Source organism: Salmo salar, chromosome ssa03 (genome assembly GCF_905237065.1).
Source record: "Salmo salar chromosome ssa03, Ssal_v3.1, whole genome shotgun sequence".
Taxonomy (NCBI): Eukaryota; Metazoa; Chordata; class Actinopteri; order Salmoniformes; family Salmonidae; genus Salmo; species Salmo salar.
This window is the reverse complement of record NC_059444.1, coordinates 59413386-59430454: the sequence shown is the minus strand read 5'-3', so window position 1 is coordinate 59430454 and position 17069 is coordinate 59413386. Positions and strand designations below refer to the sequence as shown.

The 17069-nt window shown below is 42.8% G+C and overlaps 1 protein-coding gene across 1 annotated transcript in view; it reads left to right on the top strand.

The window, feature by feature from the left end:
• The window catches only part of LOC106600981 (LIM and SH3 domain protein 1), a 46475-nt gene that overhangs the window by 17385 nt on the left and 12021 nt on the right, over window positions 1–17069 (top strand). The window contains exon 3 of the mRNA XM_014192799.2: window positions 6357–6441. Within this exon, the coding sequence (XP_014048274.1) occupies window positions 6357–6441 (85 nt within the window). The remainder of the gene's footprint in view (window positions 1–6356; window positions 6442–17069) is intronic.

The window sequence follows — 17069 nt, the reverse complement described above, 5'->3', positions numbered from 1 at the left end:
GGGATTTTCCCATGAACTTCCTCCTTCTCCAGTCACTCTCTTAGATCCCATTCTTTCAGAGAGATCATGCGGCTTTGCCTTTAGCAGGATAATCTCTACTCTCTCCTCAGACCTCTGTTCTCCCTATCCCTCCTTCAGGAAGCAGGCCCCTCCAGACTGTTTATTGCTCTTCTTTCCGCTTGTGTAAATCCCTATTCGTTAGAGTAAACCCCATCAGCGGAGAGACTCCCCGGCTCCAACTCTACTATAACTGTGTTGTGGTTTTACTGTGATCATAGGTTTCTCCCTGCAGTGGATAGAAACCTGTTTGTTTTCACTGAACGCTGCCCACCCACAGCTGGGCTGAGAATCCCTGTGCCCTGATTAGTCGGCCAGCTCACAGGGGGATTGTAGGAGATTTAGGAGGACGGACTGATTGGAAATTCTTCTTGACGATTTGTTTCCATGGAGTTCGAGAGCGCCTTGGGCAAGCTACTGTCATACCGTTGTTGTTCTCATGACCCCTGGATTCACAAACGCTGTAAACCAACTTTAATTTAATCAATAGTGTTTACAGAGGCAGTTTCACCTTGACCAGTCGCACCATGTTCCATAGCAGGCAAATTCAAATCTGGACCTCCAAGTCAGTTCCATTGTTGATTAGGCCTGGGAACTGCCAGGGACCTCACCATACGATATTATCACTCTACTTAGGTGCACTTACAATATGTATTGCGATTCAATACCGATTTGATGTTCCCAAAATATTGCTCTGTGTGTGTCTGCTGCAGAGAGTCGAGAGAGCATGAGAAAAGGACTTTTGATCAGTCATTGGAAAGAAGTGCTGAGAACATGTTAGCTCACTGTTTATTAAACAAATGGAGAACAGGCTATTGGGTGAAAATGACTGGCGTTTTGGTGCAGGTACAGCCGAGTTGCACTCAATCACCCTACCTAGTTTTTATTTTATATATAGAAATCGATACTTTGCGGTAAAGTACTACTGCTGAGTATCAATCTTCCCTTCTTATCGGTGACTGCGACGCCAGGCGGGTGAAATGAATTGTCAGGACGGGTAGAACAGAAACCCAGCAGTACTCCGGACCTCCAGGCTCAGATTTCAATAGCCCTGTTCTGTAGTAACACAGTAGGCAAGTTTTACTTTCAAATTGTGTGTAACTGTATAGTTAATGAATAACAGAAGTCAACACAAGCCATTCTTTCTGAGAGAATTACATAATCCCAGTGTTGTTGCAGCGCTGGTACATTCCACAGTTTGCCCAAGTGCTCAGTGCTAGGCCCTGATCGAAACTGACTGGATAAGAACCCAGTCAGTGAAATGTCTCAGCCAGACATTTCTTAACATTTTAGCCTCTGTAATGGTTTCTGTCAGTCTCCCTGTGTGGACGTCAGTCAGACTAGAATTTACAGCGGCTCGATCTTAGCTCCGTCTCTCTGTGTTCTGCCATCTACACCAGCTCAGTCCCATAGATAAAGCCAGAGGCTTACCACACATCTACTCTATAGTACTCTGCCCCGGCCTACCTCAGAGTAGCTTCCATTGATTTTCTTCCCTGACCACGATCCAGGGTCACATCAGGTATTCTCATCCCATTAAGGGGTAGGCTCATTAATTTAGCATTGGGGATACACTGATCCTAGATCAGCTACTTTGTCCTTGAGTGCCCCTATGGACAGGAGTGGGTGTGGCCTTCCAGAAAGTTATTTTCCACCTGCTCCTAGTTCCACTATGCCAGTAACCCTTGCTCTCTCCCTTAGTGGGTTAGAGCCTGTTCTATCATGTTGACTGTAACAGTGCAATAACGTGTGTCTGTGGCCGTCATTGATAGCAGAGGGAGGCAGCGTGTGACTCCTAACCTTGTTACACTGCAGCCTGACAGATGGATGAGTGTTATTGGTTACTGACTCAAGACTCATGCATGTACAGGCATTACATAGCCTTCACACACGCATTCTTGTATAACTGGTCCCCACAAGTATAGTTAAACTCGTCCACACACACCAAAACAAACTCAAACGCACAATGAGTATCAAGTATCTGTGTGCCAGATGCACACCCGTCTCTCTGTTCCATGCTGCAGCAGCCTAAAGCACAAAAGATGCTCTGTAGAGCACACACTAGCCACAAACCAACCAGACACACCCGTATCCCCAAATAAAACCTACAAATAATCTATTAGGACTTTTAGAATGCAGTGATTGGAGGGCACCTCAGTTTACCCAAGCCGCCCAATCACAGTCCTAGAGCTCTAATAGAACAGTAGATTACAACAGGATGCTGTTACCAAACGTTACACATGACATGGCAAACTGAGGCTTCAGCTCTCACCCTGACCAGAGCTGCCGCTAGCACAGCCAACCACTACATTTGAATGGAATTTGATAGCAGCACTCTCTCTGCCTTTTCAGGAACGTGTCTGAGCATACACACGGACCTGTGTGTGCTTACACGCTCCAGTGCGAGGAAGGTTGCAGGTAGCCAGCTGTTAGAGGTAAGGCAGCAACCGGAGGGTTTCCAGTTCGAATCCCGGGTCCAACAGGACAAATCGTCCATGAGGTGAGCCGGCAACCAGAAGGTTGCTGGTATCAAATCCTAGATGCCTTTGCCTGACGTTTTTCCCTTGAGCAAGGCCCTTAACCTCCCACAACAACAGCTCCCTGGTTGCTCAGTGTGGCAGCCCCCCACACCTCTCCAACAAACCTGTATGTGTGTCTTTTGGAGGGGTTGGGTTAAAAGTGGAAGTCACTTTTCGGTTGGACCTTGTGTACAATTGACCAGTATAAGTGATCTTAATCTTAATATCATACAGCCTGTAAAGTGCTCTGTTCAGCACTTTCACTATACTCTGGGCTCACACTCCCTCTCTGCTGTTTGAGCTGAGCTGTGTGCTGGTTTAAAAGTGCTTGTTAGTTCGTTTCTCCTTCCTGGTAGTAGATAATTGCACGGCATTCTTCAGAAGGCCTCATTGTTTGAGGCTTTGAGCTCGTCTGTCTCTCTACATCAGTTTAAGTATAAATTCAATTACCAAGTCAAGGAAACACTAAACATATTGCCTAACTGGGATACCCCGAGGCAGGGATACCCCCCCCCCGGGGCATGCTGGGTAGTGGATTCCATATGAGCAGCTAGATTCAGTTGAGGGAAACACAAATGCTTCGTTTGCAAATTATGTTGGAGTGTGCCCCCAGCTATCCATAAATTAAAAAAGAATGAAATGGTGTCGTCCGGCTTGCTTAATATAAGGAATTTGAAATGGTTTATACTTTTACTTTTGATACTTAACCTCTTGGGGCTAGGTGGGACGCTAGCGTGCCACCTGTGGTGCACTCCATCAACAGCAGGTGCATTTCAAGAGCGGCAAATTTGAATCCAAATAAATGTCAAAATTCAAATTTTTCAAAAATACAACTATGTTACACCATTTGAAAGATAAACATCTCCTTAATCTAACCACGTTTTACGATTTCAAAAAGGTTTTACGGCGAAAGCATAAATTTAGAGTATGTTAGGACAGTACATTTACAAGAGTTGTGTGTAATGTTTTGTCAAGTCAAAGACAGGGTCACCAAAACCATAAAACCAGCTAAAATGATACACTAACCTTTTACAATCTCCATCAGATGACACTCCTAGGACATTATGTTAGACAATGCATGCATTTTTAGTTCTATCAAGTTCATATTTATATACAAAAACAGCGTTTTACTATGGCATTGATGTTGAGGAAATCGTTTCCCTCCAATAACCGGCAGTCAAGTCAGCGTCACAAATTAAATAATTAAAATTAGAAAACATTGGTAAAATATTATATTGTCATTTAAAGAATTATAGATTTACATCTTTTGAACGCAATCAACTTGCCAGATTTAAAAATAACCTTACTGGGAAATCACACTTTGCAATAATCTGAGCACTGTGCCCAGAAAAATACGCGTTGCGATACAGACTAGACGTCATGTTGGGGAGATCTAAAATCGAAAATACTATGTAAATAATCCATTACCTTTGATTCTCTTCATCAGATGTCACTTCCAGGTATCACAGGTCCATAACGAATGTAGTTTTGTTCAAAAAAGCTCATCATTTATGTCCAAAAATCTCCGTCTCGTTAGCACATGATGTAAGCCAGCCGGACTTCTCGTCATGAACGAGGGGAAAAAATATATTTCCGTTCGTTCAAACATGTCAAACGTTGTATAGCATAAATCATTAGGGCCTTTTTAACCAGAACATGAATAATATTCAAGGTGGACGAATGCATAGCCTTTTATAACGTATTGGAACGAGGGTACCCAACATGAAGTAGCGCGCCAGGTGTCTAATGGGACATCACCGTTCCATGGCTCTTGTTCGGTCAGATCTCCCTCCAGAAGACTCAAAACACTTTGTAAAGGCTGGTGACATCTAGTGGAAGCAATAGGAAGTGCCAAAATATTCCTAAACCCCTGTGTTTTTCAATGGGAGAGGTTTAAAGTCAATACAACACATCAGGTATCCACTTCCTGTCAGAAAATGTCTCAGGGTTTTGCCTGCCAAATGAGTTCTGTTATACTCACAGACACCATTCAAACAGTTTTGGAAACTTTAGAGTGTTTTCTATCCATATATAATAAGTATATGCATATTCTAGTTACTGGGTAGGATTAGTAACCAGATTAAATCGGGTACATTTTTTTTATCCAGACGTGCAAATGCTGCCCCCTAGACCCAACAGGTTAAGTATATTTAAAACCAAATACTTTTAGATGTTTACTCAAGTAGTATTTTACTGGATGACTTTCACTTTTACTTGAGTCATTTTCTATTACGGTATCTTTACTTTTACTCAAGTATGACAATTGAGTACCTTTTCCAACACTGGTTTTTCAACACCTGCTATGACTCAACCAGGCATTTAGTAACCTTGAAAGAAACAGCCCCCCCCACAACGCATACCCTCCTGCCAGTCACCTCTGGTCCCTGTTGACGGTGACAGGAGACAAATAGAAACGGACCGTTCTGTTAGAGATGTCATCTGTCTACATGGGTTCTTAATTCCCCCTTGAGACAACCTCTAACAGTGACTGAGGTTTATTTGAGCTGCTTTGCTTTTCTTCAAATTCTAGACCTCTTCAAGTCAAATCTGGACCTTGAAACCAGTTCTGTTGCTTTTAAAAATAATTCTTCCCTTCTTACCAGGGACTGATTTTTAGACCTGGGACACCAAGTGGGTGCAATGAATTATCAGGTATAACAGAACCAGCAGTAGTCCACACCTGGTAGGTCAGATTTAAATACCCCTTTTCTAGACCAGTGGTTCTCAAACTGGAGGTCCCGAAAAGGTTTTGGGGGGGGGGGGTCGTCAGTGTGTGAATCTGAATGGGGGAAAAAAACTTTTTTTTTTTTTACCCCCCCCCTTCATTTTAATAGCCTCTATTTCCGTTTGTATTTTACATTGATACCTTTGCCTATTTGACCTGGTGACTAACATAAGCTTACAGTATTGCATCAAATGATTGTCTCAAAAACATTATCTGTGCTTCAGAACCAAGAAGTTGTGTGTCTTGATTGTTGACCAATGACCAGTCATCAGCATTGGTGTGCAAAGGCGGGAAAGCCTATATCCACATTAGTGACTAGAAAGCACTTGCCTGGCAAAAACAGTACGTTTTATATATTATCCACATAAAATACACTTCAGCAATCTGTATTAGTCGCGTCTTTGCAATAGGCTACCTGGTGATTTCATTGATCATTTTCATATTTCAGATGGGCATCGTTTGAGTGTTGTCATTATATACCTCAGTGGTGGTACTGGTTGTATGTCTGAAGATGGCTGTATCACTCTACCTTTAATACTTATGGGATGAAGATGGAACATTCTGGCAAATTTAATTACGGTATTTGTGAGGACGAGAGAAGCTACAGACAGATCATGCTTCCTATCCGATCCTGTAACGCGCGCTGCATACAGGTAGGCCGTATGATGCTGCTGGGCCTGGACTCCACAGAAGTAACATGTAAACCCTCGTTGATATTGGCTGCTGACATGAATGCCATTCGGTTCAAAATGCAGGTGTAGAACTCATTTCTGTGTCTAAAGTCTACAAAATAACGAAACAAAGTCTACACCTGTTGTATTCGGCGCATGTGACGAATAACATTTAATTTGATTTATCTTGTGTTTTAGGGCTGTAATAACAGGTTACATTTGCCCAATGCACAGCGATTCGTGCATGTGCGTGAGAGCAGGTCGCGAGCTTTGAACCACTCTCTTTTCGCGGGTCGCCGGTCAGAAGGTGTGAGAACCACAGTTCTAGATGGTGTGAATGCCCTGTGCTAATGTTTTCCTCCTCCCTCTCCTGTGTTTTTACAGACACTACCCCAAGACAAACTTTACCTGCGTGGCCGACACTCCCGAGAACCTCCGCCTCAAACAGCAGAGCAAGATGCAGAGCCAGGTAACTAGCAACTCATCAGAACACACACACACACCCTTTCTATTCCATTTTACACACCGGTAATCCCAGTTCACAGGCCTCATAAGACCGTCAGTGTGGGAGTAATTAATGATCCTCATATTGAAATTGTCTATGATGAGGCTCTAATGATCTATGATGAGGCTCTAATGATCTATGATGAGGCTCTAATGATCTATGAGGAGGCTCTAATGATCTATGAGGAGGCTCTAATGATCTATGAGGAGGCTCTAATGATCTATGAGGAGGCTCTAATGATCTATGAGGAGGCTCTAATGATCTATGAGGAGGCTCTAATGATCTATGAGGAGGCTCTAATGATCTATGAGGAGGCTCTAATGATCTATGAGGAGGCTCTAATGATCTATGAGGAGGCTCTAATGATCTATGAGGAGGCTCTAATGATCTATGAGGAGGCTCTAATGATCTATGAGGAGGCTCTGGCTCTAATGATCTATGATGAGGCTCTAATGATCTATGATAGGGCTGGGCAGTATACTGTATTTTACTATATACCAGTATTGATGCATGGACCGGTTTGGGTTTTTACTTTGCCTTCTATAACGGTATTTGAACGTTTGGTTTGTTAATTGTGATACGCCGTGTGTAATGTCAATTTTTATAGTTTACTTCGTTACTTGAGTCATCTCTCTCCGCTCCCTCTCTCCGTGCCACTTTCCACACAGACCTAGCCACGCCCCCTGTCACTCAAGGAGCGCGTTTGACGTTCCTCAACCACGAGACGCTTGAGTTCGGTCTGCATGGTCAGCGCAGCACATGCAACAATGTTGATGACAACCACAATGCTGTTTTCACTTTGCTTCTTAATATAGCAAACAGCTAGTTTGTATTTTCTTAGCAAGTTGCCCTAAATCTTGTGAGACTCTTAATTGTTAGTCGCTAATAGCTAGCTAATAAATGTACTGAGTAAGAGCAAACGTAGCTAGCTAATACAGCCTGACTCTATCAGTGATGGTGTAGACCTAAATCAGCATGTTTGTGCCACCGTATCTTCTAAATCAAAGAGGAATATGCAAAGCAAGACTATGTTCGCTACATGAAGTAACTAAGAGAACATGCAATATAGCCAAAGCTTTTTGGGTCCGCTAGGAAACACATATCGAAACTTTAGTTCCTACCCTGTCACAATAACTCCTCCCTGGCATTTTAATTCATTGTCGTCTCAAGCATCACTGTATTCAAAGTGCCCACTATTGTATTCTAACTATAGAATTAGAATAGTCCTTCCATTTCCATGATTCCTGCTTGCACTTCCCGGTGGCTCAGTTGGTAGAGCATGGTGTTTGCAAAGCCAGCATGGTGTGTGCAACGCCAGGGTTGTGGGTTCGATTCCCACGAGGGGCCAGTACAAAAAATAAAAAATGTATGAAATGTATGCATTCACTACTGTAAGTCGCTCTGGATAAGAGCATCTGCTAAATGACTAAAATGTAAATGTAAACTGTTGGTTCTCTGCCTGTGTCATTGCTGATTCTCCTCCAGTCATGGTTCTCCTCCCACTCTGCTCTTTTCCCCTCTTTCTTTCGTTCATTCATATTTTACCTCCCCAGAAGAGACAGTCCCCCCTCTTTATGACGAAGAGCCTGTCTCTATTAGCATTCCTCTCATTTCCTTCCTCTTCAGATTTCACTTTTATCTCGTCCTCCTTCGACCTCCCTCCTCCTGTATCAGTGTCTTTCTGTCTCTTCCTTTCTCCCTCTTGTTTTCTTTCTCTCCCTCTCGTAAAGTATTGTAATGAGGTGTGACAGACCTCCCTACCCTGCTACCATAGCAATAGGGTTCCCGTGGCAACACTGCGGGCAGTGGTGAGGGGATAGAGAAGCGGCCCCAGTTCGCCACACACCCTCCACCTCCATTCGCCACTAACACTCAAATGATGAGCTAGCATGGACACACACACATGAACGTACAGTAGCTAGCTACAGACACACACACACACACACACACACACACACACACACACACACACACACTTGCATGTTCACAGTTTCCGAGACACACGGACAGTTTGAGTCAGAGGCTATTTCCTGTCTACTCCTCTAATACTCTATGACAAGGCCTCTGCTACGGCCACACACAGTATGTCCAGGAAACGTCTATGGGAGGCTCACAAAGGACCCTTAGTCAGTTACATGGAGTATTCCCCACACACACTTAACTCACACACAGCTACATTTTATAAATCATTTAGTTTATATGAATAATCATGTTCTCCAGTGTGATTAGGATACGTATTTAGGAGGACAGGTTATTTGTAGTTGTTAGTTGAATGTACTAACACCCCATGTAGAAAAACACCATCTGTGCCGGTCTCTCTTCTCTCTGATTCCCCCACCCCACCCCCCATATATCTCACACACTCTCTCCACCAGCTCTTTGCCCCAAGAGTCATGTGGACTGGAAGCGATAGTCTGACTCAGTCCTGATGCCCCCCCCACTAGTGTGTCTCTCGTTCCATCTCTTTCTCTGTATATAAAGTAAAAGGATGACTAGAAGACTAGATTTGGAGAAATGGCCACTGCAGTCAGTCACAGTCCAGACCCACGCTGATTAACAGCACCACCACCAATCCGGATTACATGCAGAGGGGATGGGCGTGTGTTTGTGTCCCTGTGTTTGTTTCTCTCTGAGTGTGCGTGTGTCGGGGTTAGCTGTGGATTAGCAGCCATATTGACTGACTGTCCCAGTGTATGTAGTCTGCTAACCAGCTCCCAGGGGGCTCCAAGAGGACTGGGAGGATCCTAGAAGTCCAGTAAACAAACAGATTGAGGCAACATGGCCACACAGAGATAAGAGACCAGCCACACACAGAGAGGAGGCTAATGGGACCACTGACAGATGCTGGAGCTAGTATCTACAGCACCAACCTACAGAGAAGATCAACCAGCTCCACATCTCTGCTACGTGTAAACAACACACACAGCCTACATCATACGACAAAGTGCAGTAGCTCTAAAACGGACAAAAAACACACCACCAACTCTTTAGTGCACAGAGAGCAAATCTCCACTCATCTTATTATAGCAATAACAGGTGACCCAGTTTGGGTATTTTGGTCAGTTTCTTTTTCCCCTCTCTCAAAATAGACTGTCATTCTGGTACTTCCTGTGATAGAAGGCTGATTTCTATTGGCCAGGCTCTGAGGCCTGGTGGCTGCTGGAACATCTGGACATGGGTTGGAGACAGGTGGGGTGGATTTTGGGGTATTGAGAAGACTGGGGGTGAAAGGTTATGAGAGACAGTTGGCCCTAATAAAACTGTCTGGAAAATGCATTGGTTTGTCTTACTGCTAGAACAGGACAATGGGGGTGTACAGTTGAAGTCGGAAGTTGACATACACTTAGGTTGGAGTCATTAAAACTAGTTTTTCTACCACTCCACAAATTTCTTGTTAACAAACTATAGTTTTGGCAAGTCGGTTAGGACATCTACTTTGTGCATGACACAAGTCATTTTTCCAACAATTGTTTACAGACAAATTATTTCACTTACAATTAACTGTATCACAATTCCAGTGGGTCAGAAGTTTACATACACTAAGTTGACTGTGCCTTTAAACAGCTTGGAAAATTCCAGAAAATGTTGTCATGTCTTTAGTAGCTTCTGATATGCTAATTGACATCATTTGAGTCAATTGGAGTTGTACCTGTGGATGTATTTCAAGGCCTACCTTCAAACTCAGTGCCTCTTTGCTTGACATCATGGGAAAATCAAAAGGAATCAGCCAAGCCCTCAGAAAAACAATTGTAGACCTCCACAAGTCTGGTTCATCCTTGGGAGCAATTTCCAAATGCCTGAAGGTACCACGTTCATCTGTACAAACAATAGTACGCAAGTATAAACACCATGGGACCACGCAGCCGTCATACCGCTCAGGAAGGAGACGCGTTCTGTCTCCAAGAGATGAACGTACTTTGGTGCGAAAAGTGCAAATCAATCCCAGAACAACAGCAAAGGACCTTGTGAAGATGCTGGAGGAAACTGGTACAAAAGTATCTATATCCACAGTAAAACGAGGCCTATATTGGCATAACCTGAAATGCCGCTCAGCAAGGAAGAAGCCACTGTTCCAAAACCGCCATAAAAAAGCCAGACTACGGTTTGCAACTGCACATGGGGACAAAGATTGTACTTTTTGGAGAAATGTCCTCTAGTCTGATGAAGCAAAAATAATAGAACCGTTTGGCCAAAATGACCATCATTATGTTTGGAGGAAAAAGTGGGAGGCTTGCAAGCCGAACAACACCATCCCAATCGTGAAGCACGGGGGTGGCAGCATCATGTTGTGGGAGTGCTTTGCTGCAGGAGGGACTGGTACACTTCACAAAATAGATGGCATCATGAGGATGGAAAATTATGTGGATATATTTAAGCAACATCTCAAGACATCAGTCAGGAAGTAAAAGCTTGGTCGTAAATGGGTCATCCAAATGGACAATGACCCAAGCATACTTCCAAAGTTGTTTCAAAATGGCTTAAGGACAACAAAGTCAAGGTATTGGAGTGGCCATTACAAAGCCCTGACCTCAATCCTATAGAAAATGTGTGGGCAGAACTGAAATAGCGTGTGCGAGCAAGGTGGCCTACAAACCTGACTCAGTTACACCAGCTCTGTCAGGAGGAATGGGCTGAAGTTTACCCACCGTATTGTGGGAAGCTTGTGGAAGGCTACCCAAAACATTTGACCCAAGTTAAACAATTTAAAGGCAATGCTACCGAATACTAATTGAGTGTATGTAAACTTCTGACCCACTGGGAATGTGATGAAAGAAATAAAAGCTGAAATGGAATGATTTATTATTATTCTGACAATTCAAATTCTTAAAATAAAGTGGTGATCCTAACTGACCTAAGACAGGGAATTTTTACTAGGATTAAATGTCAGGCATTGTGAAAAACTGAGTTGAAATGTATTTGGCTAAGGTGTATGTTAACTTCCGACTTCAATTGTATTTAGTAGACTACAGTAGAGGGATTGACGGAACATCTGAAAGGCAGTCAGCAGTGCTCAATTTGGTTGCCTGACTGTTAAGATCACATACAGTGCATTCGGAAAGTATTCAGACCCCTTGACTTATTCCACATTTTGTTACATTGGTGACTTATTCTAAATTGGGTTAAAAAAAATATTTCCCCCCCTCACCATTCTACACACACTATCCCATAATGACGAAGCAAAAACAGTTTTTTAAGAAATGTTTGCAAATGTATATATTTATATAAAAAATAGCACACTTACATAAGTATTCAGACCCTTTACTCAGTACTTTGTTGAAGCACCTTTAGCAGCGATTTAGTCTCGAGTCGTCTTGGGTACGACGGTACAAGCTTGGCACACCTGCATTTGGGAAGTTTCACATTCTTCTCTGCAGATACTCTCAATCTCGTGTCAGGTTGGTTGGGGAGTGTCGCTGCACAGCTATTTTTCAGGTCTCTCCAGAGATGTTGGATTGGGTTCAAGTCCGGGCTCTGCCTGGGCCACTCAAGGACATTCAGAGACTTGTCCCAAAGCCACTCCTGCGTTGTCTTGGCTGTGTGCTTAGGGTCATTGCCCTGTTGAAAGGTGAACCTACACCCCAGTCTGAGGTCCTGAGCGCTCTGGAGCAGGATTTCATCAAGGATCTCTCTGTACTTTGCTCCGTTCATCTTTTCCTCGATCCTGACCAGTCTCCCAGTCCCTGCTTCTGAAAAACATCCCCACAACATGCTGCCACCACCATGCTTCACTGTAGGGATGGTGCCAGGTTTCCTCCAGTTGGCATTCAGGCTGGAGTTCAAGCTTGGTTTTTATCAGACCAGAGAATCTTGATTCTTGTGGTCTGAGAGTCCTTGAGGTGCCTTTTGGGAAAACTCCAAGCGACTTGTCATGTGCCTTTTACTGAGGAGTGGCCTCCGTCTGGCCACTCTACCATAAAGGCCTGATTTGGAGTGCTGCAGAGATGGTCGTCCTTTTGGAAGGTTCTCCCATCTCCACAGAGGAACTCTAGAGCTCTGTCAGTGACCATTGGGTCTTTGTCACCTCCCTGACCAAGGCCCTTCTCCTCCAATTGCTCAATTTGGTTGGGCGGCCAGCTCTAGGAAGAGTCTTGGTGGTTCCAAACTTCTTCCATTTAAGAATGATGGAGGCCACTGTTGGGGACCTTTTTTGTACTCTTCCTCAGATCTGTGCCTCGACACAATCCTGTCTCGGAGCTCTACGGACAATTCCTTCAACCTCATGGCTTGGTTTTTGCTCTGACATACACTGTCAACTGTGGGACCTTTATATAGACAGGTGTGTGTGCCTTTCAAAATGTCCAATCAATTGAATTCACCACAGGTGGACTCCAATAAAGTTGCAGAAACATCTCAAGGATGATGAATGGAAACAGGATGCACATGAGCTCAATTTCGAGTCGCATAGCAAAGGGTCTGAATACTTATGTAAATAAGTTAGTTCTGTTTTTTATTTTTAATAAATGTGCAAAGATTTCTACAAACCTGTTTTTGCTTTGTCATTATTGAGTATTGTGTGTAGATTGAGGAATATTTGTATTTAATCCATTTTAGAATAAGGCTGTAACAAAATGTGGAAAAAGTCAAGGAGTCTGAATACTTTCCAAATGCACTGTATGCCCAGAAATTCAAATTAGCTGTTGACACTCAAAACATATGTAAAATTTCTGTCTTCCACTTAAACACGAGAGGAACCAGAAAGATCAAATGTTGAAAGGAGAGTAGCCTATATTTAGTAATTTAGCACAAATGGGACCCACACGTCACACACACATTGTGAATCATGACCCAGTCATCTCCTGCCTATCCTCACAAGGTGTGTGGATAGGCAGTCAAACAGCAGTCAGGTGACCTGTGTGGTCAAGGAGCATTTAGAGCCACAGACCCTGACCAACATGGGTTCCAATCTGGCCCAGAGTGCACCTCTACCTAGTTTCCACTTTCCTGTCTACCAATAAACCCATCAAATACATTTTTACATTTTAGTCATTTAGCAGACGCTCTTATCCAGAGCGACTTACAGTAGTGAATGCATACATTTCCATATTTTTTTCTCCGTACTGGTCCCCCGTGGGAATCGAACCCACAACCCTGGCGTTGCAAGCACCATGCTCTAGCAACTGAGCCACACGGGACCACATAGGGAGTGGGACTGCCCCAGAACAACGCTGGCTGGCTGGCTGTAAGAGATGAGTGTAGTCGTAGAAATATAATATATAGATTGTATTTCTGTAAGTGTGAGACTGGTCAGAGTGCTGCTTGGTAATGGATTACTGCAGCAGGCTCTTCCAGGGGTGGGCCAGGCGGGTGGATATTAGTTATTGGTGCAGTCTAGCACCAGAGAGAAGTGATTGTCAATGTTGACATGTTACTGGGACTCTTATGTTTCATAATGAACCTGAGTATGTACTTCTGTGTGTGTGTGTATGTGTTGGTAGTTAATTAGTGTGTTTGTTTACTGTAGTGTGTATGAATCCACAAGTGTTGCCTCAGTGGCACAGTAGACCAGCTGTGTGTGAGGGAGAGCTGCTGTGTTCATTGTCATTAGAGCGATACCCATCTGATTCTACATGGGCTGGCCACTTCCTCTCATATTGAGGGTCACACTGGGAAGGGAGGGGTAAGCACGCACAAAGGCCTATGCATCATGGTTTCCGTTAACTGGTAATAGCTGGCTTTTAGCTGTAAATTATTGTTTTATAAATAGAAAAGCCGATAAATAAAATTGGCGCCGGCCAATTTTCCAGGAGAAGAATAAATCTAATTTGCGAAATAATGCTTTTATTTGTATTTATTTTTTACTATTTGGTGGAAATACATTTGACTGTTTATTAGTCTATAGGTTAATTTGTATAACATGTCAGACAGAATGAGAGCTGCTGCTGAAGCATCTCAAACAGCAAATGCATATGGTGCTTTAAAAACAACTGAGAACTTCAGGTCGGTAAGTTGGACCTCTAGAAAGAGGCCCGAGTTCCAGACTTGGAATTCTGAGTTGGATGACTGTTCAAAACTAGTTTTCCCAGTCGGAGCTAGTTTAAAAAAAAAAGCATTTATTTATCGTGCTTGAAGCATTGCGAAGAGCTGCTGGCAAAACGCACGAAAGTGCTGTTTGAATGAATGCTTACGAGCCTGCTGGTGCCTACCACCGCTCAGTCAGACTGCTCTATCAAATAATAGACTTAATTATAATATAATAAACACACAGAAATACGAGCCTTAGGTCATTAATATGGTCAAATCCGGAAACGATCATTTCGAAAACGAAACGTTTATTTCAGTGAAATACGGACCGTTCCGTATTTTATCTAACGGGTGGCATCCCTAAGTGTAAATATTCCTGTTACATTGCACAACCTTCAATGTTATGTCATAATTACGTACAATTCTGGCAAATTATTTCGCAACGAGCCAGGCGGCCCAAACTTTTGCATATACCCTGACTCTGCGTGCAATGACCGCAAGAGAAGTGACACAATTTCACCTGGTTAATATTGCCTGCTATCCTGGATTTCTTTTAGCTAAACATGCAGGTTTAAAAATATATACTTCTGTGTATTGATTTTAAGAAAGGCATTGATGGTTAGGTACAGTCGTGCAATGATTGTGCTTTTTTCGCAAATGCTCTTTTGTTAAATCATCCCCCGTTTGGCGAAGTGGGCTGTCTTTGTTAGGAAGAAATAGTCTTCACAGTTTGCAACGAGCCAGGTGGCCCAAACTGCTGCATATACCCTGACTCTGTTGCAAGAGAAGTGACACATTTTCCCTAGTTAAAAGAAATTCATGTTAGCAGGCAATATTAACTAAATATGCAGGTTTAAAAATATATACTTGTGAATTGATTTTAAGAAAGACATTGATGTTTATGGTTTGGTACACGTTGGAGCAACGACAGTCCTTTTCGCGAATGCGCACCGCATCGATTATATGCAAAGCAGGACAGGCTAGATGACTACACAAGGTTGATGATATTACTAGTTTAACTAGTGATTATGATTGATTGTTTTTTATAAGATAAGTTTAATGCTAGCTAGCAACTTACCATGGCTTCTTACTGCATTCGAGTAACAGGCAGGCTCTTCGTGGAGTGCAACGTAAAGCAGGTGGTTCGAGCGTTGGACTAGTTAACCGTAAGGTTGCAAGATTGAATCCCCGAGCTGACAAGGTAAAAATCTGTCGTTCTGCCCCTGAACAAGGCAGTTAACCCACCGTTCCTAGGCAGTCATTGAAAATAAGAATGTGTTCTTAACCTCTCTAGGGAAGGTGGGACGAAATCGAGGGCGCCAGATTTAAAACCACAAAATGTCATAATTCAAAGTTCTCAAACACAGGACTATTTTACACCATTTTATACATGCACTTCTCCTGAATCGAACCACGTTTCCGATTTCCAAAAGGCTTTACAGCGAAAGCAAAACGTTAGATTGTTATGAGTACATAAATGACCACACAGTTACAAATAACCACACAGCCATTTTGCAAGCAACTAGCATGCATCACAAATACACAGCTAAATGAAGCACTAACCTTTGACGATCTTCATCAGATGACACTCCTAGCACATTATGTTATACAATACATGCATTTTTTTCCCGATAAAGTTCATATGTACATATAAAAACAGCATTTTACATTGCCCCGTGATGTTCAGAAAATATTTTGCCTCCATTACTGCCGGTGAATCAGCACCACAATCTACAAGAATACTCGTCAAAAACATTGATAAAATATTAAACTGTCATTCAAAGAATTATAGTTTAACATCTCCTGAAAGCAATCGCATTGACAGATTTCAAAATAACTTTACTGGGAAATCACACTTTGCAATAATCTGAGTACTGAGCTCAGAAAAAAACACTAGGCGATACAGATAGCCGCCATGTTGAAGTCATCTAAATTAATAAATAGTATTAGAAATATTCACTTACCTTTGATCTTCATCAGAAGGCACTTCCAGGAATCCCAGGTACTCAACAAATGTTGTTTTGTTTGATAAAATCCATAATTTATGTCCAAATAACTCCATGTTGTTTGCGCGTTCAGTAAGGTACTCCAAATGTAGGGCACGCGAGGGAACTTTCACGACGAAAGGTAAAAAAAAAATTGTATTTACGTTCGTTCAAACATTGTAAAACATCAATCTTTAGGGCCTTCAGAACGTGAAGATTCAGTAATATTTCAACCGGACGGTTCCTGTGTCTTGAAAAAAGTTTTTGGAACGGAGCATCCTCTCTCGTGAACACGCCCCAATGAAGTGATGTCATTCCCTGGTCTCCAAGTTCCATGTCTTCTAATTCGGTCTCTTCATCGTAGACGCTCCAAACAACTTCCTAAAGACTGTTGACATCTAGTGGAAGCCTTAGGAAGTGCAAAATGAACCCTAACTCACCGTGTGTTTGAATGGCAATGACTTGAAAGGACTACAAGCACCAGAATTCTCACTTCCTGCTTAGATTTTTCTCAGTTTTTTGCCTGCCATATGAGTTCTGTTATACTCACAGACATCATTCAAACAGTTTTAGAAACTTCTGAGTGTTTTCTATCCAAATCTACTAATAATATGCATATTCCAGTTCCTGGGCACGAGTAGTAGG